At 40.1% G+C, this 18764-nt stretch overlaps 1 protein-coding gene across 1 annotated transcript in view; it reads right to left on the bottom strand.

The window, feature by feature from the left end:
- Nucleotides 1-15434, bottom strand: part of ZBTB10 (zinc finger and BTB domain containing 10) — a 31891-nt gene extending 16457 nt beyond the window's left edge. Inside the window, exons 1-2 of the mRNA XM_043879529.1 lie at nt 13827-15434; nt 3432-4320 (exon numbers count right to left, since the gene is read on the bottom strand). Coding sequence (XP_043735464.1) covers nt 3432-4320; nt 13827-14777 — 1840 coding nt within the window. The 5' untranslated portion in view covers nt 14778-15434. The remainder of the gene's footprint in view (nt 1-3431; nt 4321-13826) is intronic.
- Nucleotides 15435-18764: the final 3330 nt, after the last annotated feature.

Genomic DNA, 18764 nt, shown 5'->3' with positions numbered 1-18764 from the left:
ATGTCAATTATATAAAACCCGACTGGAGGAATTCCTTTCAGAATTCAGTACCAGAAAAGTTTGTCATCCTGTAGAACCACTGTTTCCTCATTCTGAAGGGCTGCTTATTATCTTAGAGCCAATAAAAAACTTAATTAGGCTAACCATATTAATACTCTTGACTAGCTCATTTTATTATTGCTAAAAATTTTATTTGTATTTGTTTCTTGTCAGAAATTTCAAAATCTTATTGAATGCATATACATACAAATGTATTACACGAAGACAATGGCTGCAACTTTCTAGTGTGACTGGCATAAATAATACAAAAATACAGATTCAGAAAGCCCACGTTCCATGAGTCCAGAGTAGATAAAAAATTGGATTAACACCTGACTTGTTCCAACAGTATAGATGAAAACACTGTGTAAAACAATTAAGGCACTGGTTACTTTTTGCCACTATACAATTTAATTTCTAATCTTAGGTTTACATGTACAAATCAAAAATGATTTGAAGGGAATCCCAGCAGAGTCAGCTAATAGGTATACCAGCCTAAGATTTTTAAAGAAATACCATTATGAATATAACCTCTGATAAACCCTATCTCAGTATCTTACATTTCTTTATGAAGCACCCAAATACCACCTTCAACAGTATATGGCAAGAAGACATTATTTATAGCCTACAAACAGTAGGCTTAAGAATCTGGGAAATCACAGTTCCTACAAGAGACCCACAAATCCAAACATGTCAAGCACTGCTTGTAGACTAAATGCATAATTCACCGTAACTTTTCAGATGATTAGGTAAAGAATTCTAAATTAAACATTTAAAAGCATTACTTCACTGAAAGTTTTCACTGTCTTTTCAATAAATAAAAATGAAAGTTTAACCAGTAATGTAGACCTCTATAAGTTTTAAATGAGCCTCAATTTTTTAAAAGACTGGGTCACTAGTTTATAAATTGCCAAGGTTTTAATGCTGGGCAGTCCTAAAGATGGAACCTGCCTCTATTTTCAGTAACTGAAAGACCTTGGTAAATACAGACCCACTATGTTCTTTCTTTCTTGCTCAGAATCTGCCTGGAGAGTTCTAGTCAATTCTGTGCACCAACAAACTGCCTATGACTGTTAAGAAAGTGGTAAAAAGGGTTTGGAATTCACAAGGCGGGAGGGAGGTACAGCACTTAGCCTAAAAGAAGGGGACATCAGGGGAAATTTTTAAATGTTAATACCTGAAAGGTTATCAGGTATCAGAGATTAGAGGTTAGGCTCAGATTATACTACTAAAAATGGCAAAATTAGAGAAGCAAATTCTAGCTCAATATAAGGTAACTTCCTTATAATCATACTCATCCTACATGAAAACAAATGGTCAAGCTGAGGCTATTAGACCACCTATCAAGAATCTGGTACAAAGAACACTGCACTGGAAAACTGATTTCAAAAAAATCTTAATTTTTAAGGGGGACTAAGATGACCACGACAGCTATGTTTTTATATTTTGTCATTTTTCAAAATAACCCTATAAAAGTAGCATAGTCCAAGAAGAAGGAAACTGGGGGCCAGTGTTTAGCTTAATTTGGTTATGGTAACATAGTTAAATAGCAGAACTCATTTACAAAACCTGATTCAATTTGGGCTCTTTCTTCTATCAGTGACTCACAGCACCATCACCTGTAGAGCTGACAAAAATTAACTACCAGGCCATATTCCAGACCAATAAACCAAAATCCCTGGCAGGGACAGTCAGGCATCATGATGGCTAAAGTTCCCAAGCAATGCCAACATGCAGCCATGATTAAGACCCACTGCTCTACACCAAGGGCTGGCAATAAAGCTTTACCTGAACACACTCCTGTTCATTTGTTTACATACTTTCTAGAACTGCTTTCACACTACACTGACAGTTAAGTAACTGACTTCACAACCAACAAACCCCCAAATATTTACTGCTTGGCGCTTTACAGTAAAAATCTTCTAGCTCTGTATCATATCATGTTCTAGCTCTTATAGGATTTTCTGCCACTGAATGAAGTTGGATTCAGAGGCACCAAAAAGTTGTTAAAGTTTTAACAGCAGGAATGTAGCACATCACTGATATAATCAAATTTCAGTTAAGCAAGGTTCATCAGATATTAAGGTGGCATCAATGACATAATAGAATTATCTTTTATAAGCTATCAAAGATAAAAAGCATATTAGACTACCAAAAATTATGATAGACCTAGTGCATTGATAGAACTGACTCAATATCTTCTACATTAAAAATTAAGCCAAAACAAAGTGCTGCTAAGTCTATCATTAATACTTTTAAGAAACCACCTCTGGGATTTTATTGCTAAAGACTCGACAAGTTGGAGGGGAAAGCTCAGTAAACAGTATTCATTATACATGTATACTGATTTCCACATGATTTCTACCAATGAAAACTAAACCCAAAGCTAAACAGCCAGGGAAACCATTTCACAGGATTATGGCATTCTGCCCTTTGGGAACTAAAAACAATGATTCTTTTAAACAGAAAGCACTCCATCCCCAGGTGATCACCATCACATAAATCAGACACTGAACAGTTACAGATCTCTGAGGCAACACAAGCACTAAATGATATACGACAGTGGTGGACATGGTCAAATCTGGGGTCCACAAAGGAAAACCTCAAAGCCACTGGACTACTTCAAATAAAAGTAAGCTACACACAGACAATTAAGTTAAAGTTTCAAATCTATTTTCACTCTTCAACAATGGTCCGCCTCACTTCATTTAAAAAAAAAAAAAACTATAAGATGTGATATGTAAAGGTTCTTATAGTCAAGAGAAAGGTCTCAGAGGCCTCTCTTACTTAACTAATGCAAATGAGAATGAAAATGAGGAAACAGTGAGACAAACTTAAAATATTCCAGTTTCTGTAAGATTTATGGGAAGAACAGAACAGTGAGTGGTTCTAAACAAAGTAGAATCCCATTAACTTTTGGAAAATTCTGTAAGACAAATATTTAACTACAAAAAATTGAGAGTAAAGAATGCTAACTAAATCTCAAAAACGTTCTGAAATGACAAACGAATCACATATTACAACCAAAGATTTTATCTTTTCCAGCACTGGGTACAAAAAGTGAGCAGAGGCTACAGACCAGGAAAATCAAAGAACTACACATAGAGTCCACATGCCATAAAATATGGGCAAATTCCTGATTAGTTAACACAACCTTTGAGAAACCCACAACATACATGTGTAGAGAAAAAACTAAGATATATCAAATCTTACATTTGATACAAGATTATATAAGATATGTGATTGTCCGAGTCATTTTTTCCCTTCTATTACAAAGACTCAAATTTACTATTTCTTATGTACATGACTTTAATAATACACACAAGATTATATCCAAACAAAATGAGAATAAAAACTGACACACCTCTGTATATATTCAATATAGTATTTACCTGGTTCTTCCTTGATGAATGACAAATCTTCCTCTGGATAGGCAACAGGTGGCTGCATCACCGAGCAATCTTCTAAATTTGTTTCATTATTAGGTGGTATATTATAAACAAATCTCTTTGTAGCTTGGGTTTTTCTCCTTGTTTTGCCAGTCTCTTGAATCCCCTGGGAGCCCATATTATTCCAAATGAACACTTTTGTTTGGCCTTGAGACTCATTTTCTGTCAATTCAGGTGAACCATCCTGGACCCAACTACTGTCATTCGTTTGGTAGTTTTCTATTTGGCCCTCGTCGACATTACAACCATCATTTTCAATTTTTACGTTACTTGCCAAATTGGTAAGATTTCGTGTTGCCCAAAAACTGGCAATTTTTTGATCCCGTGATGAAGACAGGCCATCTCTGTTAACTGGTTTTCTATTATTATAGTCCACAACTACAGACTCTGGAGCTTCTGATTTAATGCTTATATTTAAGGCATCTTTAATGAAATTTCGGCAAGTTTGAACAACTTCACTCATTTGAAGATAGCTGGCCACTGTCATTACTTCAATGGCATTTTGGCTTGTGAGCACCAGGTTACCAGAATACAAGAAGTCCAAGATGACTGAAAAACCTTGAACTGCAGCAATATCTAAATGGGTAGTATTGTTTTGGTTAGGGCTTTCTTTGTTTGAAAAGCAATATAAAGTCTTAAAGAAACGGCTGCCTGCAACCAGGATGTTCTTATGAGCTTTAAAGATTTTTCCGCTCACCACGATGCTGACATCACAAAGAATACCTTTCTTCCTCTGTTCATTTAGTTGTCGAAGAAGTTGATAGCAATAAGAGTTCTCATTTGGCCTACTATTAAAGTCACAGTATCCCTCCTCTGATGGTATTTCTGACTCCTGCAATAGATGGAAAACATTAACATTAAATTTTATTTACTTTTTAAAGCTTCCATAACAAAGACAACAACAATTGTCAATGTAACTTTTTAAAAGCACTATCAAATACACTAATCTGTTAGTAATCATTACATATTTTGAGACTGAGGTGTTCACCATCTAACTATTAAGAGAAAGGGTGTAAACAGCTTGCTGCAATCCACTATCATACAAAAAAAAAAAAAAAAGAAACATCCTGAGGACTAGAATTTCATTTAAAGAATACTGTGTATCACATATCATGCTATCTTTCCAAATATAGCTGAAGACATGGATTGAGAATTATTCAAAATTAAAACAGGGAATTCCCTGGTGGACTCCACAGCCATTGCCTAAGTTCAATCCCTGGTCAGGGAACTGAGATCCAACAAGTCAAGTGATCAAATTAATCTGCCTTATCTCTGTAACTGCTAATAACAGAGTAGTTTTTCTGGTTGAACTTAAAATATTTCAATTAAAATATGCTCAGTATCTCATTCTATTTAACATTATTAAAAAAGTGAATTTTAAAAGTCTTGGCAAATACTGAGTCAGACAATTTAGGTCAACAAAGTTAATCATATCTAACTATGCAGTCCATGGGGTCTCAAAGAGTCGGACATGACTGAGCGACTGAACTGAAAGAGAAAGTAAGGTAAGACCCTAACTTAAAAAAATGCGCTTCAAACTACAGGAATACCCAGTTATATACATCCCCAATCAATTTTCAAAATGACTTATCTCTTTAGGATCATAAATACTACCCATCAGGTAAAATTCCTGAACTCAAAATACTTAATGTTTATAATCTTCCCTCTTATCAATCTTAATTATTCATTACAGCTCAGTTTAGCATCACTACATTACCGTAATTTCCTGTATTGACAGCAAGAATAAAGGAATGTGATCTAGATTTTGGAATGCTGCCTACACTAGTTATTAACTGTGTGTCCCTTCTTAAACTAATAAAGCAGTAAGTACTAGGAGTGTTTCTAAATAAGAACTTCAGGCCCTACTCACAGTCACTAGGTGGGTGGTGGTGGTTTGGTCGCTAAGTCGTGTCTGACTCTTGTAACCCCATTGATTGTAGGCCGCCAAGCTTCTCTGTCCATGGGATTCTCCAGGCAAGGATACTGGAGTGGGTTGCCATTTCCTTCTCCAGGCACTAGGTGGATAAGCTCCCTAAGTTAGGCAGGTGTCTAATATTAAGTGTTAAAGATTCATTATTTTCTTTGGCACAAAATATTAAATACAAGTTGATACTATAAAATAATAAGACACATATATACAGGTCTATGGAGTAGACAGAGTCTGAGAAAAACAGAGAAAACATACATACTCGATTGTTGGATGCTGGGAGGACTGATATGCTTGGAGAGGAATAGACAATGGGGGCAGGGAGAAGGGTGTAGGGAACAAAGTTGTTAGGACTGCAAAAAGATTCTCATAGAATATTGCAAATGGTGGTGAGATTCCAAGCAATCCCACATCTCCATTCAACCCCACCACGTGTGCTGTTCTGTGCTCAGGTTCTTCAGCTGTGTCAACTCTCTCCATGTTCGACTCTTTTCTACCTTATGGACTGGGTAGCCCACCTGGCTCCCTTGTCCGTGGGATTCTCCAGGCAAGAATACTGGAGTGAGTTGCCATGCCTTCCTCCAGGGGATCTTCCTGACCCACGGATTGAACCTGGGTCTCCTGCACTACAGGCAGATGATTCTTTACCACTAGCATAACCTGGGAAGCAACCTCATCATGGGTATAGCTTAATCACACAAACATTAGGTTCCATTCTGAATTCTGAATACAGTGGGTCAGGCATATAATAATCCTGAAACTAAACCAGATCACATGATCCACCTAAGAATTTTCGTGCTGTTTCCAGGTATGAGAAGTCAACTGAAACAGAATAAAAATGCCAGAATTTCAGGACACATCAGTATTTCACAGCAATAATGAAACATTACAGATAATCCTGCAAATCTGGAGTATATGGTCACTACAGAATGAAGCACAGGAAGCAGAGAATTCCCTTTGCACTTCCAACTGACCCTTGGCAGCATCCCTATTGCCTCCCAGGGGAGTGCATCATTAATTACATTTATACTCTAACCCCACCCCCACATTCTTGCTCTATCATACCAAAATGGCCCATATTCTAAATCAGTTATTTTCTCCTCCTATTAAAGACACCCAATCGTAAGCAAAAATTGCTAACAGCCACAGATGAAAAAGTAATCAAGTAATCCATGATTAAATTTTTGCTTCTGGGGGCCGGAAGAAAGTAAGTGAGGTAAAAAGATATTTTAACTTTTATACCTTGTATATAAAACCAGTATGCTGTGAAGTTTCCAACTACTTAGTAAAGGGATGGGAAATGTTTAGGACTCTATATAAAGAACACTGCTATAATTTTCTATAGACTTATCATACTGTTTATGAGGCTATCTAAATAAGACTTTTTATTATTAATTTGCTTATGCTCTCTACTGACTACAGAAAATTTCCAAACTACATTGCTCTACGATGCAGGCTTAAAAGTAAGCTTTGCTGTGCATGTCATACCTGCCCAGCAAAGCTCATTTGGTTCAAAGTTCTAACAGATACTGTAGTAACAGTAAGAGCAAAAAATTTGGCAACACATTGTAAAGTGTCTGTGGAAGCAGTGAATTAGCCTTTACAAGTCAAAAAGTGCTTTAAGTTTATTCATTAAGCAGTTCAAAACACTTTAAGAAGGAAGTGGCTATGTCATAGCAGTCATTTTAGGCCATGTGTTCTGAAATTTCTGGGCCAGTCCCAATTTCTGTAATTCTCTGCCATTATCACACCAAATGTCCTCATTTTTGAAAATAAAGAGAAAAGCCTTTCCACCAAAATATTTGTCCATTCCACTTTTGACACAAGGTATACAAGCCAAACACACTATTCAACAACTATTTTTCTTCATTACTACTGAAACAGAATAGTAATGTTACATGCTACAAACAGCCCCAGCAATTTCTCCTTCAGTACTGATCAGAGCACTGTGCCATGTTTCTGTAGCACATGTTATATATGCTCTCCACAAGGAGTTTACCAGTCAAGAGTACATGTACTCTACAAGGGGAGTATTATTTGAGGATATGGGTAAAATAAAGCAAGATAAGCACTAAAATAAACTGCCAATATTACTTGCTAAACCAAATAAATTCCTAGTAACTAAAGACAAAAATAACAGGTCCCTAAGAACTCAAGTCATCTCTGTCTCTCCAGTTCCCTCTTTAACATTCTATGTCCATTCTTAGTATATTGATAAACATGAGATACCACTGATAAAAATACACTGATAAAAAGGTTTAAGTATTTCCAGAACTTTTTAAAGACTAGTTGGAAAAATTTCTATTCCCTTTCCCAAAAAGGAAAACACAACTTAGCCAAGCATTAGTCTAAACTAGATAAACAAGGAGAGACTAAGGAAACAGACATTCAGATTAAAAAAAAAAAAAAGACAATGTGTTACACCAGAGATTCTATAAATATGAAAAGTCTCCTGTTATTTTTATCTGTGGAGATGCCCATAAGTAAAATTATTTTTAGAGACCTTAATTAACTCTTCCAAAATTAAGAAAATATAGAAGTATACATTTGGTTAAAATCCTGTTTATTATCTTCAAATTTATTTCCAGAGAGGCCAAAAGTAAATATTTTAATCAGAGAAAAAGCTGCTAAAAGCTTGAAAAATCTTGACTTTACTCACTTATTAAATAAGCATTAAATCAATGTCTGTATCAGACAGGTTCTATAGTGGGAACCCAAAATGATTTTGTTCTCAGCCTGAAGTTATTACTACTGAGCAGGATTCTTAAGATACTGAAGAATACAACAAGAACTTTAAGAGAGCAAAGAGGTGGTGCACCTAATCCAGTTTTTGGAGGGGTTTGGGTGAGATCTTTTTTTGAAACAAAGATCTGAGCAGAGCCTTGAAGGATGCAAGAGTGGAATGAGAGGATGAGATTCTAAGCAAATCAGACAGCATGAGAAAAAACCAAGGATGTCTACAGCATCCTCACAATTCTAGATTTATGAAGAACTTCAAGGTGATCCAAAAAAGCCCAAGAAATGCAAATATGCTCCTAATGTTTTTGGAGCTAAGTGTCTATAACTTGCACCAGATTATCTAGAGATCTGAATCCTGCACAAGATTAAAGACCAAGGGTATAGGTGCCTACAGAAGAATGATCTGACTGAATTAACTGATAAAAGAGATGACTGTGGCAGCAAAGTGGAGGATAATTACTAGGGAATGACATTGGAAATACTGTGACCAGGGCAAGCCCCTGTTAGGTGTGCAGCAGACCTACAACAAACAAGGACCTTAACTGGGTAAGACAGGTAACAGTCATGGGGGGACGGGAAGTGAGGCAGAGCCCAGAAAATTTCTCAAGTAAAATCCAAACTTGAGTGATTAATTAGATTTCAAGGCAGAGGTGTGGAGGGAGATCATAGGGTGTTCACAGCATTCCAGCTGGGAGAACTGGATAACACCTGCTACTGTAGAGAACCCAAGATCACACTACCCAGTCTCCCCATTCTTCTGAGAGGGACAGGGGGAAAGAGAAATTCAGCTGCAGTTAGCTATCTGTAGTCAATTCACAAATGATTAGAAAATGTTACTGGCTAATCAAGTATTTAGTATTTACTTCCCTACCTAGAATTCCAGTCCCCTTTTGATAAATGGATAAGTAGGTAAAAAATATATTTCAAACATAAAGTGTAAAATAAAAGCATTAAAAACATAAAAATCTTTTGTTGCAGCAACCCACTGGAATGGTATACTAAAAGAATAAAAATATCAATGTCCATTTACAAACCCAAATTCTAAAACTCAAACTCCATTTCTAGTATGAGGACAAACAAGGCCATAGTGAGCATGATGCAAATGCCTGCCAGTAGTACTGACAAATTATGTAAGTCAGTAGATAAAGAAAGGAATATCTCCTTTGAAATCAATATCTCTTCTCTTGAGTGATGACATTTTCTCTTGCAATTTAACTATTAATACTATCCCCAGAAATTATAGATCTATAGGTCTGGGATTGTAGATGTCTTCAGGTGATTACAACTTTCAGCCAATTTTATGTGCCAAAAATATGCTTTATTACCAGCTCTCCTCAAAAACCACATACATACCAACAGGTGCTTCTACACATCAACTTACACATATTTCATTGTGGTTCTCCTCTCCTTAAAACTGCTAAATGGTTTGCCCAACAGAAAAAATACAATCATTTCAACATGAAAGGATCATCCATAACCTGCAGTCTACCCACTCAAACTTAATTTTTCATCCTGCTGAATTAAATCATCTACTTATCAGACACATCAAGGCATCAATTTCCATTATGCTCAAGCTGTTTCCAACTGCAATGCCTAGAATGCCCTCCCCTCTTCAACACTTACTCATTCATTTAACACAAGTTAGGAGCCAATTCTACAAGCTTCTCCCAACCTTCACAAATAGAATGATGACTTCCTTTAGCGTCTTAACTGTAACTTGAATATATTTCTAACATGGTAGCTATCATTTTACTGCAATGTCTTTCTCTCCTTACTAGAATACAAGTTTCTTGAGGTCAGAAAAATGTCTTATTTACATAGGTTTATCTTCAGTGCCTTGGAATCTACCTAATAGGTATATTTTAAGAGAGAGAAAGAAGTCCCTAGACACATTATAAAGCATAGTCAAAAACACAAGAGAAAAGGAATCAGTTTTTACAAACACAATGAATGACTGCTAGAACCTATATAAATATTATACAAATCGGTTATTCAATGGACCGTAGGCTCCGTGGTTGTCTGTAATACCTATTTCTCCTTCCCAGTGAAAGGTTTTCAGTCTTTCTTTCAAAATCCTTAAAAAACAATTTAATTTTTGCCGAATGCAATGAAGGCTGGGAGCGCTGTCTCACCTTTGCTTTTGCTGCTCACCAACATATTCCAATTAGTAATTTTAATCAGATCACTGATCTGAATTAAGTATTTACTTTCTGGAAAGGTTAACTAAGTTTGTAACAATAACACACTTGAACACATGTTTTAGGCTTACTAAACTGGAAAGAGTTGACAGAATGTGTGATTTAAGCAATGAAAATTTCCCAACTGGGTAGAAAGTGATCTGACCCAAGATACAATGGTAATCCATGTTGTTAAAGCAATTTTAAAGTCCTCTGGGCCAGATGGTCAAATCTTATATAAGCTAATCACCGAAGCAGATATATATAGTCAGTTGTTACTCAAAATAGAAATTATATGTTGTCCCTTACATCCTTATAAATTACAAGGATTTTTCAGAAAGAGAACGCTACAGAACAGATTCTGAGAGCATCTGTAGACTCTTGCATGAGCAATCCTTAACAATCAACATCAAAATAACCGGATATCAAAGGTTTTAAGAATGGGCCACTGGGAATTCCCTGGCAGTCCAGTGGTTACTTCCACTGCAGGGGACACAGGTTCCATCACTAGTCAGGGATCCCAACCACAAGTAGTAAGGCAGCCCCCTCACCCCAAAAATACGCCACAGTCTCTTGGCCACCACCATGATTTTTCCCTTACAGAAATCACAAGAAAAAGTAAAATAACCCTTATTCACATACTAAGATGTGGCTAAACTCCTCACAAAAAAAACAGACTCCTTAAAATTAAAGAAAAAAAGTGGGGAGGGGGAATAAAGGGAGTGAACTAAGTCCCAACTTCAAACTTAATTCTTGCCTGAGGAACTACAAAACTATTTCAGTAATTTTAAGGCAGGAGAAAACTCATGCAAGATATTCTTCATGAAGATGAGAAAAACTGCAAGTGCGATGAGAATGTTCAAAGAACCTGAATGGCCAAAGTCTCTAAAAGCATGGAAAAAACTGGTTTGTTCTCTAGAATCAAGAGTGATTCCATGAGATTAAGTGGCTTGCAAACTGAGAAAATTGGTAACACTGAGACATGAGGTACCAGCTACCCCCACCGCAGAGTTATAGTTATTTCCAAAGACAATAAGTAATGGTGATAATAAATAATGGTTATCATTTACTTAGTGACTAGGTGCTGGCATATACACTTTGCATACATGACTGGAAATTAACTCATTTGCCTATCAAGAAAGAGGATTAGGACTCAGGTCCCCCTACTTTTAAGCTCAAGAATGCTCTTACAGACTGTGTTATACTGCCTCCTGCAGGTAATCAAAAGCTGCAGGGCAATGTAAAAAAAATGATTAACTGTGCATAGGAAGAAATAAGTCAGTTCTTCAACCTGTCACTCATGTATTAACAAGACAAAAAGATCCGATAGGTGGTACCTGGGGTCAACTACAAGGTAATACCCCAAACTAATCTTAGAATGAAAATAGAAATGATTAGAATCAGTTCAGAGTGGAACTGATGGAAACTGATGGAATCATCCAAAATCCAATCAAGGGAACCAATAAATAGCCTTAGACAAACAGGAATGACTTACTAAATTGTATTATTCTCAGTCTAATGAAATAATGTCCTAAGAGAAAGAAGTTGGTCTGCAGATTATATTGTAAAAAGGGAGTTTCAAGGGGGCAAAGGGTAAGGGAGGGATAATTCAGGGATTAAGTTTAGAAAAGGTTTTACCTAGGGATGAATTCCCTAATCCAGATATATGCCTAGGGGAGAGGAATACACCATGCTAAGTCTATCATAAGGTTATCCAACTAATTCCCCCTTCCTCTGATTCCAGGTTCACTAAGCAGCTAATTGTAATAATCTGTACTCCCATTCAGATCTGCCTACATAGACTACAAAGAAGAGGAGTAACTGGTCCACCGAATTAAGAAAACTCAGTTTGATTGTCGTTTTGGATTTTTCTAAATAACCAACTCATCACTTAGAAAAGCATACTTTCATTTTCACAAGCCCTCCACCTCATCACACTACTTAACTTCAGGAATATATACTGCGTTGAAGCCTCTAGACTTCTCTTCTGTAAAATGGGAGCAGAATAATTACTTGCCAAAATAAGGGACATCTGTGTTTGGCATACAGAAGACAAGTCTGGCACTCCAATGCCCAAGCTCACAAAACTAGTAATTGCAGAAAGCTGAGATGTGAACCTAGATTTAACCCAAAATCTTTTTTTTCCTTCCTCCATTGCAACATTGCTTATAAAGGCTAGTGTCATTTATAACCAAGAACTGTAAGACTTGGGACAATTTACTTAACCTTTCCGGGCCTTACATCTTTAAATGACCTTCCTTGTAGGGCTTAGGCAACTAAAAGTTGTGCAAAAACTGTTACCATTACCCACCTGAGAAAAACAACCCTATGCTTTTAACGTTAAAGTCTCAACTTCTGAGAAATTTCTGGGCTGTAGGGTTATTAGATAGTGTCTAATGAACTCCACTAAAAGTGTTCTAAACAGCAAGATCAGTCCAACACACAAAGGGACTAGTATCTCAAAGGTGACTTTCTGAAATCAACGCCTGGCTACCGATACAAAAGAATGAATTCCAACCACAACCACAGGTTGTCTTAAGAGGACTGATTAACATCTGCTTGGCTTGAAAAGAGATTATCAAAATGATAAGACTATTATCTTTAGTCCAGAAATACTAAGATAAGATCTAAGAACTGAAGTACCGTTTACCTGTTTTATAACTAAGAACTTATGATTTTGGTAAATACATTCTCTACCAGTTCGAATCAACTAGTTGGTAGAAATAACTTTACATTCAGCACTTCAAATATCCTAAGTTTAAAGTAAACCACATTTATATGAAAACTCTTTGAAAAAGGGGATTACAGAAAATCTCAGCACAGAAATCTGGAGAGAAGGAAGCAAGTAAAAACTACCACAATTTACCAAAAGCATACCTTTGGAAAGAGAAGTTCAACAAAAAGTTTAAGGAGATGAATTTAGTATAATCATTCACGAAGTCTTATCCAAAGAGTTTCCTCTACATTTACATACTACTCTCATATTTCACGTTATTCTGACATGATAAAAAGAATTTTCTCGGTTGGATGTTCTCCTAAAAGGGGTAGCGTCAAAGGTTAAGGAAAGAGTTTAATTCTTCAAAGTTACCAGATTTGACTTCCAACACCACGTTAAAAGACTACCAACATTAAAGCAGCTTTTCTAAAATCACAGCTAATAACATTCTAACCACAAAGCCAACCTTACGGGGTTAAAACCTTCAATCTCGCTTATTAAACTTTCCTTCTGATTCAGTCTGACGGGCAAAAAAATCTGAGTCATGAAAAAAATTAAATCAAATTCAGCGCTACGATTAGAAAATTGTCATTCCTTCCCCTCCCCCCAACTCCCCCGGTTAACTTTTGAAAACTTATTCCCAGGCTTTTGAACCCCCACGCCTAAGCTCCCTACACCTCTCTCCCAAAAGAAAAGATGTCTTCACCCAGGAGAGTGAGTTTTAACTGATAAACCTTTCCCCCAAAGATCTGAAAAAGCAGGAGCAACATATATCGTACCTGGGCGTTGGCTTCGTGGAGTTTGTGCTCGGTAGAGACGTGGTGCCTCAGAAGGAGGGTTTTCTTGTAGTTGCGGGTCCCTCGCGAAAGCTCGTCGTGCCCCACTGGGGGCAGATCCCCGCTTCCTCCGTCCTCGGGGGGCTTTTGGCACCAGCCGCAAGACATAAGGCCAGTATCCTTGGAATAGCGCAGCCAGGGAAAATCTTTGAGCCAGGAGGTCTGGAAGGAGCAGTGGAGCTTCTGCATTAGGGACTTGGGCCGCGCGAGCGGGAAGTGCTGGACAGTCTCTCCTTCTCCAGCTCCCACACCGCTGCCCTCCGCTTCGTCCCCGCCATCGCCGCCCGACCGCCTGCTGCTGCCGCAGCTGCCTCCTTCCGCCCCGCTGCCGTCGCCCAGGCTCGCCCCCTCCTCTTCGTCTTCAGTGCTGTCGCTCAGGGACGCGCCGTCCGGCATCAACTCCTTCCCCTCCAGCGCGTCCAGCTCCAGCTCCACGGCCGCCGGCCCTCGCCCATTGAAATGCCTCAGGGGCCACGCCGAGGTCTCGGGGCGGCCGCGGCTACTGCCATTGTTGCCGAGCCCCCCGCCGCCGCCGCCGCCTCGAAAGGCCAGAGTCCGACGGTTCCTTTCCGCTAGCAGGGGGCCCCCGGCGCCACCGCCGCCCAGCGAGGTGGGGCCGCCCGCGTCTTGGGGGAGCAGCAACTCCTTGGTTTCCTCGGCGGAGGCCTCCAGGTCTTGGGTCTCCAGGCCCTCCAATTCCACTTCCTCGTCGGCCCCCCGCCCATTGAGCGGCTGCGGCGCTGGCGGCGGGGGCTGTCTTGGCTGGGGCTGCTGGGGCCAAGCCGAGGCCTCCCCGCCAACGTTATTGTTCGCGGAGCCGCCGCCGCCGCTGGCGGTGACCAACCCGCCTCCTCGGAACGCCAGCGTCCTGCGGTTCATTTCACTGAACGACATGGCGCGCGCCGCCGCCGCCGCCCGGTGCCCCGGCTCGCGCCCGGCCTCGGGCCGCGTCCCGCGCGCTCCCCGCCGCTCCCCCTCCGCTTTGCTCCCGCCCCCACCGCGGGCGTTCCGGTCTCGCGGGGCTCGGCCTCACCCTCCCGCCCGGACGCCCGGCTCGCGCTCGCTCCCCGGGGCTGCCTCACGCGTCCGCCGCCGCCGCCGCCGCCCGCCGGGCCGCCGCCTCCGGCCGCCTCCTCGTCCTCCACCCCCGCCCCGCGGCGCTCCGGGCAGCGTCCCGCGCGGAGAACGGGGGGGGCGGGCGGCGGAGAGGTGAGCAGCGAGCCGGCGCGCGTGAGGCCTTCGAAGTTGAGAGGCGGAGTGAGGGGAGACCCTCCACTGCCCCCTCTTTAAAGCCGCGCGCACACACCGACCCTCCAAACAAGATATCCTTCCTCCGGCGCGCCGAGGAGTCCCGACGCGGCTGCCGGCTTCCGAAGCGCTGAGGGCGAGAGGCACGTTAAACTGCCGGGCTCCGCCACATAACGAACCGACAATAAAGCCGGCGGAGCGTTTCCGTCCGACCAGGCCCTGGCGGAGGTCGAATGGCAAATGAACAACGGACCGTGCGCCCACAATGCACCGGGGTAGCAGTAACCGCTGGAGGGGGAAAGGGTGGGGGCCGGGCGGGGGGAGGGGGCTGGGCTTGGGGCTGGGCTGGGGTGGGGTGGGGGCGCCTGGGGACCGGGAAAGGGGCCGGGCCGCGCCTCCGGCCTGGGGGCGGGGGTGCGGCCGCGGGGGAAGGAAGTCGGCCGAGGGGCGGGGGACAAAAGGCCGGGCGGCGGGCTGGGGGGTCTCGGGGAGGGGGCGGGCGTGTGCGGCCGGGGCCGGGCTCCGCGGAGGACAAACAGCTGGCGAGTGTCAGGTCTGGCCGCCTCCCCGCTGCCCGCACGCACCTACCCGCGCCCGGGACGCACATTTTCCTTCCCTCGCCACGAGTTCACCTGGGACTTTGAGAAATAACTGTGCGGTGGGAGCTGCGCTCCAGCCTTGTCATTTGCTGAGGTGGGGTGGGTGGGGGTGGGGGGTAACGGTGCCCGAGGAAGTGAACTTATTTTTGTTCCTTCACAAAGACTGGACCAGGCTGTACCTTTCGCGCGAGGAGGTTACAACCGCGGGCACCTTCTCGTCTGCTGCATTGTGTATTCGATGCAGCACCTCTGGGCGATAATCATTTCACAGAAAATGCACCGCCCCGAGTGTCTTATTGCTGTGATGAAATGGAAATTTAAATAAAAGGTCGAACACGTGCGTTCAGTGGGAAGTATTGACATGGGTGTTACATCACCAGCAGCCAATCAGAGAGCTCCAGTCGTGTTTATACTTCTACAACCACCTTGTGAGTATTACAGTGTGTCAGAACGTTATAAATATTAGGCAGGGTTTTCCCCGAGAGTGGGGAGGAGTCGGCTCACACAGACGCTGCGTGCGACTCTGAAGAGCGTGTGTGTTAAGGCAAGAATTGATTTTTAAGACTTTGGGGTGTTTTTTTTTTTTTTTTTAAACTGTTTACACTGCACATGGAATTTAGAGTGATTAGAAGAACAGATGGAGCTGGAAATGAAACTCTTACAATAATAATCGTAGTCTACTTGTTCAGAAAAAGATTTTCCAATTTGGAGCCCTTATACTCGTATTTTAAAATATTTTTTAATATGCTAAATTTAGCAAATTCTGAAGTGTTGAGATTCATTTTACTCTTTGAAACGTGAAATAAACTTTAAAAAACAAGTTTAAAAAAAGTAATGTGAAACAAATCAAATCATTTTTATTCAAAGTTATTTCGGATTAAAAAAAGATATTCTCAAACTATGGAGGAGCTTTTTACTCTTTTAATAAATATGTTAAGAGGACTAAATGAAACAGTATATGTAACCGTAAAAATAAATAACTCAGTAAATTACAGAAGTTGAAACTGTATATTAAAAAGTTAATCACAAACATTCAAAATACGTTCAAGATAATTATTGAGTAGGGAAAAAAAGGACATGTTACGTTTTACATTAATGTATGTCAGCATGTGCATGGGGAAAAATGAGAAAAACACAACTCTACGGTTATAGATTATCATGTGTTAGAGGCTTTAATCTTTTATGTTATATATTAATGGAAAGTTATATGTATTTAATAACATGTGTTACAACATGTGTTACAATATTTAGGCTTTCTAGTTTTATGATTCTGTTCTCTTCAATAATTTCTATTTTTAAAATAAACAGCATTTTAAACTTTGAATATATCATGTGGAATATGGAATATGGTATTTTTTCAAGATTAACCTTAAAAAAAAGGTTATCCCAGACATATTATAAAATACTATTTGCCTTAATATTTTTGAATGGACTAAACTCATGCACAGCCATACCCATATATTGTATAGATTTATTCATATCAACTTTTACTTAATTCACTGTAATTTTAGTATCTGTAATGAATGAACAGTGTTGTATGTCAAACAGAAATTGTTAGTTCTACCTTATAGATGAAATGTAATTTTAATGTAAAGAATGATAGTACTAACCTGCCACAAAGAGATTTTGGCTTTCAGTTATTTTGTTGATAATGATCAGATTGCTACATATCCATGTTGTCACCTGGTCACCAATGATAAACAGCCTGAAACTGCAATATAGGTCCTTAGATTGGTAGAGTTTGTGGATTAAAAAAAAATGTGTCCTGCTTTGTTTTAGTTGTTGGAAAACTTAGGACAGTGGAATCTCTGATGACCTAATTTGTATGTTGGAGAAATGAGAGGGTTCTGCCCACTTGGCTGTATGTATTATGTACTATATGGAAGAATGTTATAATAATGCTGTGCTTTGTCCTTAATGCATTTTTTTAAAATTCCAGGCACTTGCAAATAAATACATTATTTATTCAGTTTTAACTCTCACTCCCTTCTCCAGAAAAAGAGGGAAGAATTACTGAAGTTAATCGCTTATCCAGGGTTAAGATGATGGGAAGTAAATGTTCTTAAGAATTTTTTATTTCGGCTTTAAAGATTTTTTCCATTCCCAAACTGTTAAACTCATATCTTTGTTGTTGTTGTTGTTTTCATCTTATTTGCCTAGTACTTAACAGGCAATATATATCTGTGCTAGTATGCTAGTTTTTTTTTTTTTTCCTGATTCTGGTAGCATCAGAATCACCAAAAATGCTTTACTCCACTAAGTTGTTAGTTGTGTCCAAACTGTATTTTTTTCAGACATGTAGCTTACCTTCTGTTTTGGAAAATTCACATCATCTTCTGTCTGGAGATTTGGTTAAACGTGCACTGATTAGGGATGAACAACACTTGATTCAAATAAATGACTTAAATGCTAGGGTCACTGACCTCACAGCCAAACAGTGTGAGTGTATGATGTATGAGTGTGTGTATATTTTTATCATTATATGTGTATAAATATATATTCAGTTGTCTTCTTAACCCTGAAGGAAGATCAAATCAGAAACAAAGTTCAAGAGGATAGTAATCCACAAATGTCTCAGAATACCCTGAACAAGGGAACTTTGAGTAACAGAAGGGGATCTCCTGTTCTGTAAATGGAGTTTTTAAGAATTCCCCCACCCCTTCCAGTCTCCTACTAGCAGGCAGGGATCTGTTCTCCCCTCAAGCCCCTATATTTGCTGTTGGGGTTCTACCATATTCAAGGGGATTCCCCCTCATGCTTACCAGGGGAACCCCTCCAGAATGGGGCATCCCCAGCCAATTTGTCCCCTAATTTCACTTTAGGCTGTGTAGAACTGCTGCAGGTTACCTTGATAATGCTTTCCCCTGTAACTCTTTGACGAGGTTAAACTCCTCTACCTGGTTCAGCTGATCTCTGATGATCAAACTTGACTATTTGTTGCCTTTGAGAGGCATTTTTGCCTCGACAGCCCTTTGCCTCTTTAGGTTCTAGGGACAATATGCTGTGATTCTGTATGTGGCACTGACATGTGTCA

The sequence above is a fragment of the Cervus elaphus genome, chromosome 21 (assembly GCF_910594005.1).
Source record: "Cervus elaphus chromosome 21, mCerEla1.1, whole genome shotgun sequence".
Classification (NCBI taxonomy): Eukaryota; Metazoa; Chordata; class Mammalia; order Artiodactyla; family Cervidae; genus Cervus; species Cervus elaphus.
This window is presented reverse-complemented; position numbering and strand designations above follow the sequence as displayed.